The sequence below is a fragment of the Typopeltis vanoorti genome, chromosome 7 (genome assembly GCF_054136105.1).
Source record: "Typopeltis vanoorti isolate ZY-2024b chromosome 7, IOZ_Tvanoo_1.0, whole genome shotgun sequence".
Lineage (NCBI taxonomy): Eukaryota > Metazoa > Arthropoda > Arachnida > Uropygi > Thelyphonidae > Typopeltis > Typopeltis vanoorti.
The window spans coordinates 85382361-85403018 of record NC_143555.1 but is presented as its reverse complement, the minus strand read 5'-3'; the positions used below and the strand labels follow the sequence as shown (position 1 = coordinate 85403018).

Here is a 20658-nt window from a genome sequence, read left to right as displayed (position 1 = left end):
GTTAATGTATGCCGAAAAAATTAACTTTTAACTGAAATGGATATCAGTGTAATACGTTTCAAACAGGCTATTATGTATTAGTGCAAGAAAAACAAACGTAATTAGATGGATTACGCATTGTTTGATGTAATAAAACTATTTAAGATGATTAAATGTACTAATATAATCTCCAGGTTCAATACCAAGATGAATTTCAAAAAGACTACAGTCATAATTAAAAAGGATTATAAAGGCGGGGGAATAAGATTTGTATTGTTTACAATTGAATTACAATAGGTATTGACTTGAATTACAATTTCTTTCTTTCTTTCTTTCTTTTTTTCATTCATGTCTCTGTGTGCATCGAATAGCATTTTCTAAAGTTTGTTGCATTCAAATGCTTCACTGAACATCGAGATTCCCATTATTACGTCAAAAGCTTCTGTTGAGCGAAACAAATTGGGTATAAAAGGATAATAAGCTGCACAAAGAAAGGATGTAAAAAGTTTATAACCAATATAATTGCCTTTCTGATGAAATTACAATAAATGTAGTGTAATGTATCATACCCTAATTACAAATCGTATTATATAAATCAGCACAGTTTGAAACTTCATTATTTGAGATTGATATACATTATGTTTTGTCTCTGTATATGAATGCATATTAATCAATTTTGTTACTACAACAGAGTATATTAACTCTTAATGTTACGTTGTTATCAAATAGCTTCAGATATAATTTTAATTACATATTGGCTAATTTATGTAATATTTTTTATTAATACAGATTTAAAAATTTTAAATGATATATTTTATAATGTCAAAATAAAACGGATGCTTCCAAAATGAAACCACAAATAATTTATTTTCTCCCACACCATTCAGAAATAAAAATAAGTTAGTTACTAAAAAGATTTGATGTTATTTTTTATTTGATGGTAATTTGTGGGGTGGGGCGTAATGGCGGTTGCCAAGTGTTTATATATGTGATCAGTGATTTAAATAGTCGTTATGATTTTCTGAAGAAAAGTTTATTTATTTTGTAAAATATTTGCTACTGATGCTGGTAGATCGATTTGATCTACGGGATATTTATATATAGAGGTAAGTGTTCTTCATTCTGTGAAACATTTACTACCTTTGCTGGTAGATCGACTTGATCTACGGGATATTTACATTGGGCTCTAAGTCCCACTTCTCAAACTTTATTTTAATAGAGTTGTTGCCTTCTGTTAATCATGACAAAACCTCTCAATGAAGGCATATTTGAAGAAGTTTACAAAGAATTCCTAAGATTAGGAAAACTTTTGAGCGACAACTGGCCAGGAAAAGTAAAGCTCTTAGATACATTCCCCCCTACAGCAGTCACAGAAGATAGGATGGATGATTCTAATGAAGGAAGTATGTTGACTGAACCAGAATCAAGTCACTCCACGAATACAGAGAATGCTGCATCTCAGGATAATACTCCGCAGTTTGTGGAAACCAACACAGAATTTCAAACAGTCAAAAAGAAAAGGAAAATCTCCTCTACTGCAGATACACCCAAAACAGTGGAGATAGAACCAGATAATGTAATTAAAGAAAGGGTACCCCCAGTCGTCCTAAGGGCCAAGGAGCACTGGACGTCCGTTGCATCCACAATGAAATCTTCAGATATCACCTTCATTAAAGCCACAAACACAGAAGAAGGGATTCGCATACAACCTAAAACATCATCAGATTACAGAAAAATGACCAAACTTCTAGACAACAACAACTTGCCATATCACACTTTTGCACTCAACAGTGAAAAAAATTTAAAAGTAGTGTTAAGGGGAGTAACTGAAACATTACAAATAGAAGACCTCACTGCAGACCTCCAACTTAAGGGATTTAGCCCAGTTAAAGTCAGCCGAATGCGGAGAGCTGATAAAACACCCTATCCCCTAATTCTAGTAGAAATAAGCAAAGACCAAAATCATATATACAATCTCCAAACCATCTGTGATCTAGTCATAAAAGTTGAGGCATTGAAACATAAATCAACTACAACCCAGTGCCATAGATGCCAGAAGATTGGGCATGCCCAACGATGCTGCAAGGCCGAATTTCGTTGCGTTAAATGTGGTGGCAAACATGCATCAAATGAATGCCATAAACCTCGTACACTTCCAGCAAAATGTGCAAACTGCGGAGGACCACACCCTGCAAACTATAGGGGCTGTATAGCATTTCCTCAAAACCAAAAATTACAACTCAAAACCAGTAAACCTCTTCAAGAACAAGCGTCTTCCCATCAAACCATAGTCTCCACAACGGATGGAAGATCGTATGCTGAAGTTACAAGATCAACCTTCCAAAAAGACCCAAAACCAAAGCAGTCACAGCAAACCAACAAGCCTATCCTACTGAACATAACAAGTCACTTAGGTGAAATGCTTGCTGAACTCCAACAAACCAACCCAACTCAAGAAGCCAAAGATATCATCTTAAGGCATACACAATCACTCTTTATGGAAATTCTTAATGGATAAATCTAAAAGAAAACCGAAATCATTACAAATTGTTTCATGGAATGCAAATGGTTTATCTATCAAATTACAGGAGCTGCAGGAGTTTGCAGCAGAAACTCAAGCAGACATCATCCTCATAAATGAAACACATCTTCGTCCAAGTGACAAAATCAGAATCAATAGTTATAGCACTTACCGAACAGACAGATGCTTTGCTAGAGGTGGAGGCACTGCCATCTTTGTGAAAAGTAACATAAAACATAATTCAATAGCAGAACCCCAAACAGAACACATGGAAACTACAGGAATAGAAATACATATGGAAAATACAAGCAGCATTACGATATATGCAGCCTACAACCCCCCAAATAAAAAACTCCTTGAATCTGACTTAGAGGTGATACTAAATACAGGCAGAGCAGTGATTATAGCCGGAGATCTTAATGCCAAACACTCAGTCTGGAATAGCAGAAACTCAAATATTAATGGAAGAATACTCAACTCTTACACCACTTCAAGAAATATAACAGTAATAGGACCCACTGAACCCACACATTATGGAGCTACCGGTCGTCCTGATGTACTAGATATAGCTATATTAAAAAACATAGCGCACAGCTATCAGATACAAGCAATCAACGACTTAAGTTCTGATCATAACCCCATCATATTACAACTAGGCACCATACAAGATATAACAGAAAACACCACCGCATTTATAAATTGGAAACAACTTCCCTCAGCCTTCCAGGAAAACCTTGGTCCAATACCGCATATAACATCTGCTGAAGATGTAGAAAAAGCAGTGAAGACTCTTGAAAAACAACTGCTGACAGCTATAACGCAGGTAACAAATATAACCAAATGTACACCATCAAATAAACTTCCACAGGATATAAAACGTCTTATCCAAGAGAAAAACAGATTAAGAAGACAATATCAGAGAACAATGGACCCAGCGGATAAACAAGCAGTCAATAGAGCAACAAACCAAGTTCGATATGCCCTAAAGGACCACCGTAACCAACTCTGGAATAACAAAATTCTCCAATTAAACACAGAGGATCAATCAATATGGAAAATGATGAAATCACTCCGTTCAAAGCGTTTTACATTTCCTCCAATCCAAGGTGAATCTAATGTTGTCTACAACGACGAGGAAAAAGCTGAAGCATTTGCTGACAGTTTAGAAAAACAATGCAGCCCCAATTATATCAATACAGATATAAATTTCATAAGTAAAATTCACACCCAAGTGCGTAAAATAACTCAAAATGCCTCATTCCAATCCAATAACAAATCCGTATCACCAACAGAAGTATATGAAATTTTAAGAAAACTAAATAACAAAAAGGCTCCAGGTCCAGATGGAATAACAAATAAGGTACTCAAGTTACTTCCTCGCAAAGGGGTTATGCATCTAGTAGCCATCATTAATGCCATCTTCCGGCTAAATTATTTCCCACAACGATGGAAAATTGCCGACGTTTTCCTAATTCCCAAACCTGGGAAAAATACACAGTTTCCTGTAAATTACAGACCAATCAGCCTTCTTTCATGCATAGGTAAGATAGCCGAACGTGCTATTCTCACACGGCTTCAAGAGGCAACAGATATGAACCATATAATTCAAGATGAACAATTCGGCTTTAGGAAATATCACTCCACAACGCTACAAATTTACAGAGTTATCGAACATATAACCCAAGGGTATGAATGGCACCAACACACTGGCGCAGTTTTTCTAGACATCACCCAGGCATTTGATAGAGTATGGCATCATGGACTAATTTTTAAACTACACGAAGTTGGTATTCCATTGCCACTAGTGCTACTTATCAAATCATATCTACACAACAGAAAATTTAAAATAAAACTCAACGGTATCAGATCCACGGAGAGGAGAATCACGGCCGGAGTACCTCAAGGCTCTCTACTATCTCCCCTGCTCTTCTCCATATACATGGCAGATCTCCCCAAACTGTCTCCAGCTATCACCGCTCTGTATGCCGACGATACAATCATTATAGCCAGATCCCTCCGTCCACACCTGGCCACAATCAAGCTGCAGAGAGCAGTCAATGAATTGGAGGATTGGTACACCAAGTGGCGTATCGCAATTAATCCAAACAAAAGCTCTGCAGTACTTTTCACCAGACGTAAGGCAGAACCGAATACAAGCATACAAATGTTTGGTAAAATCATCCCTTGGCGCAATTCTACCAAATATCTGGGAATTCATCTTGATAGACGTCTAAACTTCAAATCACACATGGATAGTGTTACCACTAAGGCAAGTCAGACTATAGCACAGCTATATCCACTTTTGAACAGGAACAGCTTCCTAAGCATAAGCAACAAAATCTTACTTTTCAAATCGGTAATCAGACCGCAACTAACTTATGCCTCTCCAACCTGGGGTCACACGACTAAAAGCAACATCAACAGACTTCAGATAATACAGAATAAATGCCTAAGAATGGCATTTAATGCCCCATGGTTCATCAGAAACATCCAATTACATCAAGAAGCCAATCTTCCAGATATTAAGACCTACATGACAAGCATTGCAGAGAAATTCTTCACAATCACGGATAATCACCCAAATCAGTTAGTTCAACAGGCAGCGGACTACAAGCCCTCAGATCGTTTCAAACATAAAAAACCGAAATCCTCCATCGCAAGAGAAAGCTGATACAGCCTCAATGCTCACAATGAGCGGGTAAATTACCCACAATAATCTCATCACCCACAATCTAAAATCCAGATGAAGGGATAAAGAGTCAAGGACTCAGTCCATCAACCAATTAAGTTCAAGTTCAAGTTTTTATTTGATATTTGATATGATAGAGAGAGAAGAGTCCTTTTTAGGACTTCCAAGGTAACGAATTGCAATGCTGAACCAATGAAGTTTAACTGAGGGTCGGCTGTTGCTGTTATCCTGGGTAATGAGTTCGCTCTCTTAGGGTTTTTGCCCTAAGGGAGCAATTTGAGTCACCGGGGAAAGTGTTCTCCAGCACGGCCCGCTGAGGGGTTCTGGCCGGTGAATTATTTTCTTCGGAATGAGCGGTTCTGCTCGGTGGTCGAGTTTCACTGAGTAGAACCAACGCGAAGATTTGGACGGTCTTTCGCCCACGAATGAGTGGCCAAGAGATCGTCTGATTTTTTGAGATTTTACCCTTTACTTAAACACCAAGGTAACGAATGGCAATGCTGAACCAATGAAGTTTAACTGAGGTTCGGCTGTTGCTGTTACCCTGACGAGTTTCGAGAGTTCGCTCTCTTGGGGTTTTTGCCTTAAGGGAGCAATTTGAGTCTCCGGGGAAAGTATTCTCCGGCACGGCCCGCTGAGGGGTTCTTGTCGGTGAATAATTTTCTTCGGAATGAGCGGTTCTGCTCGGTGGTCGAGTTTCACTGAGTGGAACCAACGCGGAGATTTAGACAGTCTTTCGCCCACGAATGAATGGTCTAGAGATCGTCTGATTTTTTTGAGATTTTACCCTTTACTTAAAAATCCAAGGTAACGAATGGCAATGCTGAACCAATGAATTTTAACTGAGGTTCGGCTGTTGCTGTTATCTTGGGTGATGAGTTCGCTCTCTTAAGGTTTTGCCTTGAGGGAGCAATTTGAGTCTCCGGGGAAAGTGTTCTCCGGCACGGCCCGCTGAGGGGTTCTTGTCGGTGAATTATTTTCTTCGGAATGAGCGGTTCTGCTCGGTGGTCGAGTTTCACTGAGTGGAACCAAAGCGGAGATTTGGACGGTCTTTCGCCCACGAATGAGTGGCCTAGAGATCGTCTGATTTTTTGAGATTTTACCCCTTTACTTAAACAGAGGGTAACGAATGGCAATGCTGAAACAATGAAGTTTAACTGAGGTTCGGCTGTTGCTGTTACCCTGCCGAGTTTCGAGAGTTCGCTCTCTTGGGGTTTTGCCTTAAGGGAGCAATTTGAGTCTCCGGCAAAAGTGTTCTCCGGCACGGCCAGCTGAGGGGTTCTTGTCGGTGAATTATTTTCTTCGGAATGAGTGGTTCTGCTCGGTGGTCGAGTTTCACTGAGTGGAACCAACGCGGAGATTTAGACGGTCTTTCGCCCACGAATGAGTGGCCTAGAGATCGTTTGATTTTTTGAGATTTTACCTTTTACTTAATCACCAGGGTAACAAATGGCAATGCTGTAGCCAATGAAATTTTAACTGAGGCCCGGCTATTGCTGTCACCCAGCCATAACCAGAGCTTTTAGATCAATAACACCCCATCTACACAGATTTTCTTCATTCAAATGACGGGATAAGGAATCAAGGACTCACTCCATCTCCCAGTTCTTTTAAGAACTTTGATTTGATATATTTGCGATCCATTTGTTATAAGTATTTTCTGCATTTTTTTAACTTTTGAATGATCAAGATTTTTTTTCTTACATGAGTGCCATTAACACATAGCTATTAATTTATAGTACGTTTTAATGTGGTTGGTTAACTAAGACCAAATGTTTATACTTTATCATGTCACTTTAGGCCTCCAATTCAATCTTTAAAATATTATTTCATTTGTTTCACCTTAAATACAATACACCTTCCTGATTAATCTGAGTTTTAGAAAGCTACCAAAATGGTGAACTCTAAAAAATAAATAATATTTAAAACTCATATGATAGGCTTTAAACTCTTCTGCATTTCTAGAGGTATAACCGGAGATTTAAAACTGGATTACAGAGGCAAAAATGTTGAAGAGAAATACATCTTTAGCTTTCCTTTCTGTCCTTAAATTATATCTTTAAGTAATTTATGATAAATAATTAATATGAAATATCTGATTTTTATTATGATCAAAATCGTGTTTTTTACATCTTTCAAAACTCTTACAAATAACTGCAATTAAGTTGCAGCATTTCACATGTCTACCATTAAACATCTGAATTAGATAGAGATGTATTTAAAAGTATCTGACAGATATATAATTACGAGTTAATACGTAATAATAGGCCAACCTATTCGTGTGTCACTACCATGACACATGAATATCACTATTTAAAACATTTTACTAAAATTAATTTTCATAGCCTCAGCTACACAGGTAAAGACACCGCTAAGGATCGGTGCTTTATATTTTAGAAGAATTTTTTATATATAAATAATACTTGAGGATTTTTGTAAAATATCTAATATGTATAAAACATAGGTTTAATCGAGAAATAACAATTAGGTAGGATTATCCCAGCACTACTACTACTACTACTACTGTACAAAAAATAAATGAAAATTGGGTTGTAGGTATTCTTTTAAAATATGTCCTGTTTTTTAGACTGAAATAATTTTCAACCCACATTTCTTCCCCTTTTTGGACAGTTTCATGATTCTCAATAGAAAGGTTTGGTCTAGAAAAAATTCATTATCGATACTCTGAAATGTTTCCCGAAGAAATGCATTTATCAAACAAATGTTACAAACTGGGAAAACTTCATGTGAATATCATTAGAAAATATTTTTATGATAACACATGCTGGCCCATCCTTATTTGGTTTAATATCTCATAACAAATAATACAGATTAATAAATATCAATTCAGAAACGATGAAAAAAATCCACATATCTACTTATGGAAAACCAAACCAATAAGTTCTTTTTTTTTCTATTTTTGTGTTCACTAAAGATAATTCTCGTTAGGATTTTACGGTTTTTGAGCAGAAACCGAAATATTTATTTTTAATATACAACATAAAAATTTATTTTCATGATATGTAGAAGATTCGTTTACATTTGTGGAATAATGAAAAATGCATAATGGAAAGAAAAGGGAGGAACAATGTTTACGTATGGAATATCCTAGTTACGAGGGGGGAGGGGAGGCAATTGAGCTGCACCTTTAGTAAACTTTGTACCTCACATTCAGCTAGCTATAGATCTTTCAAGTTACGATTGATTTTCACACTTGTTTAAAAATAAACGTATTGAAATTATAATCCAGATATATAGGCATTATCACATTTTCTATGAACTTTCCATGCAGTTGCAGTTTTAAGCAGATTCTGAAAGAGGGGAGGATAAAAAATGAACTCTTGAATGTTTACTTTTCGATAAATAACCCAATTCTATCTTCCATTCTATTTAATATTAAATTTAATTTTACTTTGATTTCCGTTTAGTGCACTAACGATCTCTTCAATTAAGTCAAATAATTCTTCATACCACGTTTTATGCGGTAGTAAAACACACCATTTCTAAATATATTGTTCACTTCGTTGGCTAAATTATCTAACCACTAACATTAAATTAACAGTAGAAATATTCTGTTAGCTAGAGACTACTGTAAGCTCGAACAAATTCGGCATATTGGATAGAATGAAAATGACTGTGCAGAACTTCTATATCTTATCATGATATTATTCGATGAAAATATTTTTTCCAATTAAAACAACTTTCTTACATGAAAACCTGCAAAACGGAGCTACAGAATTCGGTATACTGAATTTGTATTATGAGTGGTGCTATATAAAATATGGCTCAATGAGGCTTTCATCTGTTGTTTTAGGGGGGGGGGAGTCTCCAATTGAAAACCTTTTGTTTGTTAGTTGGAAAAGAAAAAAAATGTTTGTCATGTTGTAAAATTCTTTTTTATAGTCTTATTTGATGTTTACACTTTTAAATATAATTTATCTATGAAATATTAGTGAAAGTTAAAATCACAAGTTTTGTTTCGAAATTTGCTCAAGTCTTTTTAAAAATATTGAAAGGAACAAAAACACCTTTTACTGTTTTACATGAAATGATTATAATAATTCTCCTACCAAAAACATTTCGTGTAGCAGTAGTTTAGTGTATGCTATGTTTTGGAAGCAGCATGGGGTGCAAAGTCCAACTCTACCTCCCCGTGGTGCACCCTGGGGTGTTGGGAATCCCAACCACTATCAGACCTTGACCCAACATCACTAACAGAGCTCTGGCAAACACTTCAGAACCCTGGTCAGGAGAAGTGTATATGCGACCACAGCAAAGATGCCACTACAACAACAGAAACGGCCCCGAGTCCTTCGCGGCCCACACTCACCTTTCTACAGTGGCGGTAAGGCACCGAGTGTGGCCAGGGGTGCTAAGAATCTCGCAGATGAGAACAGACCGCCTCTTAAATCTATGAAAATGGTAATCGGTACCCTCAATACTCGAACTTTGGCAAGAGACTAAGAATAGATTTATTAATCAAAGAACTAACCAATATCAACTTGGATATCCTGCTAGTGAATGAAACAAAAAGATTGAAAGAACTGACAGCAAGATGGTACAATGGCTCACAGATACTCCTCGGAGCATCCTCAAACAAGGCGGAGTGGGCTTCATTGTTAAATCTAAGCTCACCAAGTCGATCCTTTCTTGCAACATCATATCTGAAAGAATAGGTGTGCACTGGTAATTGGAATAGAGAACAATATAACAATAAAATTAATATCCTGCTATGCTCCAACATCTGTAGCTGATAATCAAGAAACCGAAACTTTTTACATGAATCTTGAACAGGCATTAAATTATAAGTTAACATACATATTCGTTGGTGGTGACTTTAATGCCAAAATAGGATGTGGTAAAGAAAACGAAACGTTTATAGGACCACATGGCCTAGGAGAAAGAAATAGAAAAGGAGAGAGATTAGCTGAATTTGCTGCAGCTGAACAACTCTATCATGAACACTTTTTTCAACAAACGCCCAGGAAGAAGAAGATGGATTTGGCAATCACCGAATGGAGACACTAAAAATGAAATTGACTACATTTTAACAGACTGTAAAAGACTGGTACAAAATGTTGGTACAATAGGCGAAACATACTTCAACATAGATTATGACCACAGACTTCTCAGAGCCATTATAAGAATAGACCACAAAAAAGAACAACATATCAGGGCAACATCAAACCACAAAAGACAACCCAAGCAAATAGACTACCACAAGTTTAGGAAGTACATAGAAGAGACCGAATGGACTATTAAAAACTGTTACATAAATGATGACTACATTGACTTTATTAATAAATTGAATGAGTGCAAGAAAAAATCAGAAATTCATATGAAACAAAAAAAAAGAGAAAGACTCTCACCTCAAACTCTAGAACTACTGAAAAAGAGAAAAGAACTGAAGAAATCTGAAGAAAAGTTTCTAGAATACAAAATTATCTCTAAATTACTAAGGAAAAGAATTCCAGAAGACTACAATGCTTTCAGGATACAAAAATTAAGAGAAGCAGTGCAGGTAAAAACCAACCTGAAAAAATAGAGAAAGACTTAAATTTTAAACAGTCAATTCATCTGCTTTACAGGATCAAAATGGAGAAAAACATACTAATAGAAAAAGGATAGAAGAAATTGTGCAGAATTTTTATATATAATGATCTCTATGCAACTAATTGCCAAGTTTCAGACCCTATCATTCCAAACCCAAGCAATATACCAGATGTACTTCCAGGAGAAATAGAACATGCCCTTAAGAAAATGAGTCAAGGAAAAGCCTCAGGACTTGATCATGTTAAGGCTGAAGAAATCCAACAATGCGGATCAATTATTTTCAAAGCCTTGGCTACCAGATTCACGTGGTACTTCAAAGAAAGAAAGATTCCAGAGGAATGGAAAACCTCCAAAACCATACTTCTATTCAAAAAAGGGAACAAGGAAGACATAAAAAACTATCGCCCAATCTGTCTACTCTCTCACATATATAAAATCATGAACAGAGTAATACCGAACAGAATCCAAAACACTCTAGAAGACAACTCCAGCAGAGAGCAGGCAGGATTTAGAAGAGGCTTCTCCACAATAGATCATATCTAGGTCATTTCACAACTAACAGAAAAATGCAGAGAATACCCAATCCCTCTATGTTTCCTCTTTATTGATTTTAAAAAAGCATTTGATACCATAGAACACAATGCAGTCATCAGTGCCTTACTGGAAATAAATGTGGATCCTACTTATATCCACATGATAAAAAAATTAACAAAAATCAGACCATGCAAATAACCCTATTTGATCAACCTCTAAATATAGATATAAAGAGAGGGGCCCGCCAAGGCGATGTGATCTCCCCAAATCTATTTACTAGCACTTTAGAATACATTCTGAAAAGAATAGACCTAAACGGAGGAATAAGCATAGATGGTGAAAAGCTACAAATTCTTATGTTTGCCGATGATCTAGTACTGATATCCCACAACCGAAAAGACCTAGAAGAAATGGGTGAAAAAATATACAAACAGCAGTAAAACAGGCTTATAAATGAATCTAGAAAAAACAAAATGGATCAAAAACATCTACAAAAGTGACAGTCACCTATGTATTGATAACATCCCTATAGAACAAGTTGACTCATACAAGTACTTAGGACAAACAATAAAAATGAATAACGATTTATCTGAAGAACTAGCAAAATGAAAGAAAGCTGCATGGCCATCATTCAACAGACTAAAAGAAAGACTTACTGATCCAGATCTTGACATTTCTCTGAAGGCAAAACTATTTAATAGTGATATTCTACCATCACTCACATATGGATCAGAAACATGGAACACGACAAGAAAAGAAGAGACTCTCGGAATAAATCAGCGTGCAATAGAACGCAGGATTTGTAACATCAGAAGAATGGAACATGTTAGAAACACGGAACTAAGAAAGAGATCAGGCATAAAAGATGTGGTAACTGCAGTATATGAAAGCAAGATGAGATGGGCAGGTCAAATAGCCAGACTCAGGGATAACAGATGGACATATAGAATACTCAACTGGCAACCAAGAATAAAGAGAAAACCAGGAAGACCACCTACAAGATGGGAAGATCCACTAGTGAAATCTATGGGTATAATATGGAAGAGAGAGGCTCAAGATCGAGATCGTTGGAGGCATCTTTGTGACCTGCACTCATGGAGAAATCCTGAGTGAAACACGGGTCCATCAAGGTAATATGAAACTATGCATATATGTATATATATATATGTGTGTGTGTGTGTGTGTGTGTGTGTGTGTGTGTGTGTGTGTGTGTGTGTGTGTGTGTGTGTGTGTGTGTGTGTGTGTGTGTGTGTGTGTGTGTGTGTGTGTGTGTGTGTGTGTGTGTGTGTGTTTGTATACACGTAGATATCAAACCCTACTAAAAGAAATCTTTTAGTAGAGTTTGATAAGCTGAAAGTTTGTAGCATGTTTGCTAGTGAGGCCGTAATAACAGCTGTTAGATATTTAGGTGCTGTTGATTGATTTTGTTCCGGTATTGGTCTATTTGTAAGGGTCACATCGGCATAACTTCTTGTTTGCTTTTGGGTGTCTCTATTTTTGGAGGTCTCCGACTGTGACCGCTGAGTCTCCGATTTTGATGCCTGGGTCTCTGTTGTTCTTATACTGTAGGAGGAGGGTTGATTGACTGCCTCCATCTGTCTGTTATTTGGGTGCTGAGTACATCCTTTGTAGTTCGCAGGATGAGGGCCACCGCAGTTGGCACATTTGGCCGAGGTGGTCCTCGGCTTTGTGCAGGTATTGGTTGGGTGGCTGTCCCCATATTTCAAACATCTATATTCCGTTCTACAAAGATTCTGGGGATGGCCAAACTTCTGGCACCTATGGCACTGCCCAGAAGATGATCTTTTCAGGAGTGGTTCTGGTGTGACGATGAGACCACAGACTGTTTTTAAGTTGTAGATATTTTGTATATTTTATGAATCTCAACTAGGACTAATGGTATGGGAGTCTTGTCTGCTTTGTACATTCTGCTGACCTTGACTGGAGGGCAGATCCTGAGAATTCAGGGGTCAGCAGCTATTTCTGCTGTGTAATTGTCTTCACAGACACCACGAAAGTCGGAACTGAGCGCAAAGTTATGATAGTGGATGCCTCTGTCGTCCAGTTCTTTGGTCAACCTTCTATAATTTGTCACTGTTGCTGGCTGCATCTTTATGCCTTCATCCATGTTTTTGGCCTTAATGAAGCCAATGTGCAGATTGGACATTGTGGATCTTAAAGCTGCCCACTTCTGCTTTTCTCTAAAGATGATCGGATGATCGATCATCTTTATCGATCATCAGATAAAGATTTCGATCTTTATCGAAATAGTGGCGTCCGAACCCTTAGAATCCAGTTCCGTTTCATTATTGTCATTGTGCGGTTCTTCTGTTGTTCTTCGCTTTTTGCTTGCTCGCACTTCTACAAAGTCTGAAGGAGTAGAAGGCACCGATTCTAATTGATCTTCTGAGACAACGTCTGTGACACTTTCCGGGGGGGGAAACGTGTCGTAAAGTTTCATTTTTCCCGGCCAATTCTTGTTAAGTAGTTTTATAAATTCTTATAAATTCTTTATATACCTCCTTGAATATTGTCTCATTTAGCTCTTTTTCCATGATTATCAATGTGAAGTATGTTAAAATAAATAAATAAAAATAATAATAATAAGGAAAAAAACGCTTACCGTGCAGTTGTAGTGTTACCGGCACTGTTACAGGACTCTGTACTGTTTTGGCAAGAGCATCGAATCAAAAATTGCATGATCTTCAAGACACATAATATAATAAACGCACCACAATTCCAAAACTGACCGAGGACATCACCATTACTTCACTCACGGTATGAACACTCCATTCATTCACTTAGTAAAAATCAGTAAATTCAATCATGAACCTTATCTTAAGCGCCAAACAAATTCACACCAGCTTATAGAAGAAAAAAAAGAAGCAATACCGAGGTTTTCTTATCCTTATAGTCCTTATAAGGACTGGCTTAAAGGGGCGAAGCAAGAATGCTTTTCATCTTCCCCGTTATCTGTAGAGGACAGTGTAGGGATAAGGTGTTATTGAACTATTAAAGCTCTGATCATGGCAGGAGGGTATCAGCAATAACCGAGCCTCAGTTAGAACTTCATTGGCTACAGCATTGCCATCCATTACCCTCCAAGGGTTAAGTTCAATAATCAAGAGCCTTATCAACTTTACCTATACAAGTTGCTACAAGGCTTTTACTTTGAATAAGAAACTCTGGATAAGATAAAGATATGAAAGTCTTTTACCTTGGGGATATTATATAATAAGGATAGCAAGTTATTTTATAAACTTGGTTTTTTTACTCTATCTCCCAGATAAGCAAAACAGCTAAGTTTGCGCCTGAACGTAGTTCAAGTCTAAAAGTAGTGCAACACCAGGTATTACTTGGTATCCTTAATATATATTATCCCCAAGGTAAAAAACTTTTCACATCTTTATCTCGTCCAGAGTTTCTTATTCAAAGTAAAAGCACCTTGTAGCAACTTGTATAGGTAAAGTTGATAAGGCTCTGTCATAAAATCCAAAGAAGAAATTGAAACAGCTATAAAAGATCTAACTGAACAGATTAATGCAGCCTGTGCAGCAGTTACTATCTCCGCAACTACCCACAAATCCAACCACTTACCAGAGGATATCATGAATCTGATCAGGGAAAAGAACAAAGCAAGGAAAAGAGACCACAACACTAGGGCGCCACAAGACAAACGGATTTTAAATAGATTCAACTCCGAAGTGAGAGATGCCCTCACAGCCCATAGAAGTCAACTTTGGGAAGAAAAATTGACCTCCATCTCTCCTGATAACCACTTCATATGAAATCTTATCAGAAAGATTAAAAACAGAAATAAACCTCTCCCCCCCCTCCAAACAGATTCAGGTCTTATCCACACCGATGCAGATAAAGCTGAAGCAATAGCAAAACATTTAGAAATGCAATGTAAACCGTCATACGATCATCTGGATTTCAATCATATATACAAGATCCACGGATACATCAGATGTTCACTGAAATCTTCTGTCACATATTCCACTCAAATTGCACTCACATCACCTGCTGAAATATATAATATAATCAAGAACAAAAATGCCTCCGTACCTGACGGTGTCTCCAACAAGGTGATAAAGCTACTACCTTTCAGAGGTATTGTGCATCTGACAAATATAATAAACTCCATCCTTCACTACAAATATTTCCCTTCCTACTGGAAACTAGCGGACATAATACCGATCCATAAACCTGGAAAAGACCCTCGATTGCCTCAAAGTTACAGACCGATCAGCCTCATCTCAAACCTCTGTAAAATTGCCGAGACGGTAATTCTTACCATACTCCAAGAACCAGTACACCAACTAAATATCCTTCCTGAGGAGCAGTTTGGCTTCCGCCAATTTCATAGCACCACCCAACAAATATACAGATTAGTGGAATATATCACCACAGGCTTTAACTGGCGTCAATGCACCGGGGCTGTTTTCCTTGACATAGCCAGTGCATTCGATAATGTTTGGCATTATGGTCTGTTATACAAACTGATATCAACTGGTATACTAATGGGAATCATTCATCTAATCAAGGCATACCTCTCCGATAGGCACATGCAAGTTAGGATGTGTGGGGTAGTTTCGACACAAAAACGCATCTTGGCTGGAGTTCCACAAAGATCATTACTAGTACCGATTCTATTTTCCATATACTTGTATGATATGGCGCACAATCCATTGTCTTCAATCAAAGCCCTATACGCGGATGATACAGCAATATTGGCCAGGTCTTTAAAGCCGCACCTAGCCTTCAAGAAACTGCAAGGAAACCTATTGCTAATCGAACAATATTTCATCAAATGGCGGCTTCAAGTGAATCCCCTGAAGAGCGTAGCCATCCTATTCTCTAGAAGATCAATGCTTCCTAAAGTATCCTCCTATTGAACACTAAAATCTCATGGCTAACTGAGATCAAATATCTTGGCGTACTTAAAATGAAAAGCCAAACGGCTAGTTTTCTTCAACTTAATAGATATTAAAGGAATATTACAACATAGGATTTTTATCCCTTTAATATCTTGGCGTACTGTTAGACAGAAAACTGACTTTCAGCTCCCATATCAAGACTCTGTGTAAATACATCAAAAACCATAGCCCAGCTCTACCCGCTAATTAACAGGAACAGTAAGCTGAGCAGCAGAATCTAACTACTCATATATAAACTGATGGTTCGCCCAATACTCACCCACGCTTTTCCGGCCTGGAGTCATACCGCTAATACTAATATTCTTAAGTTGCAACGTGTGCAAAACAAAAGTCTCAGAATGATCCTGAACGCCCCATGGTTCGTACGTAATGTGCAACTTCATCGGGACACAAATGTCCCCTATATTTGCACTTTCATGCAGACTATAGCAATCAAATTCTTCTCAAAAGCATCTGTGCACCCTAACAAACTGATCCAACTGGCTGCAGATTATAACGCAATTGATTATTTCAAACATAAAAGACCAAAAGCCATCCTGAACTACAACACTGAGGACTAATCTCCAAGCCCAGTCAGGGCTAGCAATTAACTCATAAAACTATCTCCACTCGCAGTTTCTCTTAAGATAGCGGGGAATATGAAAAGCATTTTGCTTCACCCCTTAGGTCAGTAATGTTGTAAGTTGTAAGAAACGTATTTCGAGTGGGATAATGGATGACAATGCTGTAGCCCAGTGGTTCTTAACCGGTGTTCCCCGGAACACTGGTGTTCCTCGGAAGGTGAATAGGTGTTCCGCAAGAAGTTCTGGAATTTGTCATTTTTAAATTAATTTGTTAGTACAAATTAATTTAATGATGGTTTAATTGCTGTTTACTTAATCATTAATTAATAATTAATTATTAATTATTGATTAATAATAAAAAATAAGCTAAATTACTGATTAATTATTAATTTGTAATTACAAAATAACCAAGGTTTTCGGTGAAATTTTCAGGATTTGTGAAGTGTTCCGTAGTCGAAAAAAGTTTGAGAAACACTGCTGTAGCCAATGAAGGGTTAATTGAGGCTCGGCTATTGCTGTTACCCTCCCAAGACCAGAGCTTATAGATCTAACACCCCATCCATACATTTTATTTTACAGATAACGGGGAATATGAAAAGCATTCTTGCTTCACCCATCTAGTCAAAAATAACAAAAAATAATGAAACGTATTCCATAGGATCTTGGATATTCATGAACGGTGGGCTCCTCTTTGATGTTACTACACCACATGTATTGTTATTTTTAGTATTTATGCCATCTTTTTTCAGTACTGATTCTTCTTACAATATGATTTTCTCCATTTCTTAAGTTTCTTCATTAGCCCAAACATTTCGTTACCTTCAGGTAATGTCTTTTATATTCTACCCAAGATTCTGTCTTGAATTTTGTTTAACAATTCTTACATAGAACTTTGACTTTGTTATTTGTATGTGTATTCTCACAAGGCACGTGTTGACTTATTTGCTAGGAACTTTCCATATGGTTTCTTCTTCTTCTTCTTCTTCTTTTTTTAGTACGTCCTCTTTAACTTCTTAAGTTCATTATAAAATTCAGATTATTGCGCTTCGCAAACAGCTTCACCCTATGCTTTTTTGTTTTTGGGTTTATCAATGCTTTCTTCAAAATTTTTCCATTGGATCCCTAAGCTCTGGTCTTGAACTATTTCGCTTTTTGTTTTAAATAAATTATTCATATATTTCAGTCTACAGCTCACATCTTAAAGCTGCACGACCTTGAGTCGCATAATAATAAATTTTCTTACAGAACTGTCTTAAAGAACTTTCTTAGGATTGTGGGAAGGAGAGGATGTGAGAAGTTTATGTTTCTTACCTGAGAATGTTTCTTTGGATCTTCCTGGGAAACAGAGATCATGTTCATATCCCTTGCTTCTTTGGTTTCCATATCTAGGGTGGAGGTACTGTTTCTGTTGGCAGTGAATACACATTTCATCACAGTTATGAAAGATGTATTTTTGTATGGAAGGTAGGCGAATGAGGACGAGCAATGCTCCCGTGTGGAAGTGTAGGAAATATGCTCATGTTTGATTTTTTTTTTCATTGCTTTCGTTGGCATATTGTATTTTTTTTCTTGCGTTAAGTATTTATGCTTGCATACATTGCATTTTGTATTTCTTGGCGGGATAAAGAGTGGAGGATTGATAATTTAACCATCACATTATCCTTTAAGCCTTGTGCATTTAGTACGGTATATTACTTATTTATTTTACCCTCCTGTATTCTACAACATATTCTTGAAGGTGTTTAATCATTTAGCTTTTTTTATTTATTAATTATTTTATTTTATTTTTTTTTGTTATAATGAAATTGTATATTATTTTAGAGATTTTCATTGCCTGTACAGCTAGAGTCACAATGGAACTCTTAAGGCACATTTTTGGCGAGAAAACAATTTCGCCATCTGCAGTTGATTGGCCATCACGTTCCTCAGATCTGACGGCTTCCGACTTCTTCGCATGGGGTTACCTGAATGAGAAGGTGTATGCGAACACGACAAGCATTTCAACAGCTGAAGGAAAACATTCGTGCAGAAATTAGGGCACTGCAGCCAGAAACATTACCAGATGTCATGAAACATGCTGTAGAAAGGGCACGTCGTAAACGGAAGGCATTTACGTGATGTGGTCTTTCATATCTGGAAAAATTGATCTTTTTCCACGGAAACAAAGTTCAGGATTTTGGATGCAGTTGTTTTTCCAACAGCGACTTATGGATGTGCGACTTAGAACATAAAAAAGTGATAGAAAAAGGATAGCTGCTTTTGAGATGTGGTGTTACAGGAGGCTGTTGAGGATATCCTATACTGAAAGGCGTACAACACTCCTTAAGGATATTGACAGAAGAAAGCTAAACTTTGGACACATGGAGAGAATGGAAGGAGGACTTCTCAGAACAGTAACAGAAGGTGAAAGGGGTGGGCCGTCAATGAGATGGAGAGCTAAGTGTGTGTGTGTGTGTGTGTGTGTGTGTGTGTGTGTGTGTGTGTGTGTGTGTGTGTGTGTGTGTGTGTGTGTGTGTGTGTGTGTGTGTGTGTGTGTGTGTGTGTGTGTGTGTGTGTGTGTGTGTGTGTGTGTGTGTGTGTGTGTGCGTGTGTGTGGACTGATCTCCAGAGAGTGGTTGTATGCAACCTCCAGAAAAGCATACAAGAGGACCACATGGCGAAGACTGATGTGGTAGGTCACCGAGCATTGGAGTGACCATACAGCGGTTGTGGATGTTCACATGATGATGATGATGGTGATGAAGGGCACTACTAAAAATCTTCAGGTTCTGTATTTCATTATTGTAATGTATTTCATGTATTGCTGTTGTTACAATGTAGGCGTCTGCACACTAGTTTTTATTTTTATTTTCTTTTTATTGGTGTTACTACAGTACAGTATTGAGGTGTTTTCACTAGAATATATAATTTCCATACAGCACCATGTCAGAAGAAAAGAAAGTCAGTGACATCTCGAAGAAATAATTAGTAAATGAAAACCATGCATATTTGCGTGCTTGAAGAGTTCGATTCTGAGAGATAACGGTTGTTCTTGTTCAGTTTTCTTGAGAATCCGTTTTTTTTTCACCTTTAATAAATTAGCAAGAGAAACCACTTAAAACGAAGTTGTCAATGGCAAATATTCCAGTTTTGCTTGTTTGAGGAATTACTCGAAATGCAATCTGCAAAATACAATTTATTTTCATTAGCAAATTTCATTTTAATGTATATAGAGGACTCGTTAGCAAACTGGACATTTAATATTAACAAACAAACCAAAATGCGTTCAGTAATATTTTTACTTTCAATTAATTTGGTCATAGAGAACACAAAGAAATTAAACAAGTTGCCTACCGAACTGCTTTCACTTGTCATGTTCACGTTTCCAGATATCCGATTCCAATTGCTCGAACAGTTTATGGGTGGAATATTCACGAATTGCCCTGTTGGTACATAAAAAACCACGAAAGAAGCAGTGCTATTGCAACACAAGTCAAACTGTACGCAACCCATTCTAGGCCACTGGTTTTCGTATGACTGCGAGTATGTATAAGCCCTTCTGCCATTGAGGGTCGCTACATCGACGAACATAACTCCACCTGCACCAGTGAAAGAGATAAAAAATGAATTGTCGGAAAGCACATAACTATAAAAACAACAAAAATGTATTAAAAACAGAGAAATCAATTGTTAAGTGATTTATGTTTTTAAATTGATTGCATTGTAAATTGTAACTCATTAAATTCAATTGTATTATACACTGGATACACTGGTGAATAATTATTGTATTAAGTTGGAATATACGAAAGTAATATCAAAATAATTTAGTTACCAATAATTCTTACATTATTCTTATAATTCAATAATTATCAAAAAGTATTATAATTATTATATTTTTAT

The 20658-nt window shown here is 37.1% G+C and overlaps 1 protein-coding gene across 1 annotated transcript in view; it reads left to right on the top strand.

Annotated features, from left to right (window-relative positions):
• Positions 1-18815, top strand: part of LOC150104829 (uncharacterized) — a 65560-nt gene extending 46745 nt beyond the window's left edge. Inside the window, exon 13 of the mRNA XM_090395070.1 lies at positions 18601-18815. Within this exon, the coding sequence (XP_090251196.1) occupies positions 18601-18815 (215 nt within the window). The remainder of the gene's footprint in view (positions 1-18600) is intronic.
• The last annotated feature ends 1843 nt before the right edge of the window (positions 18816-20658 follow it).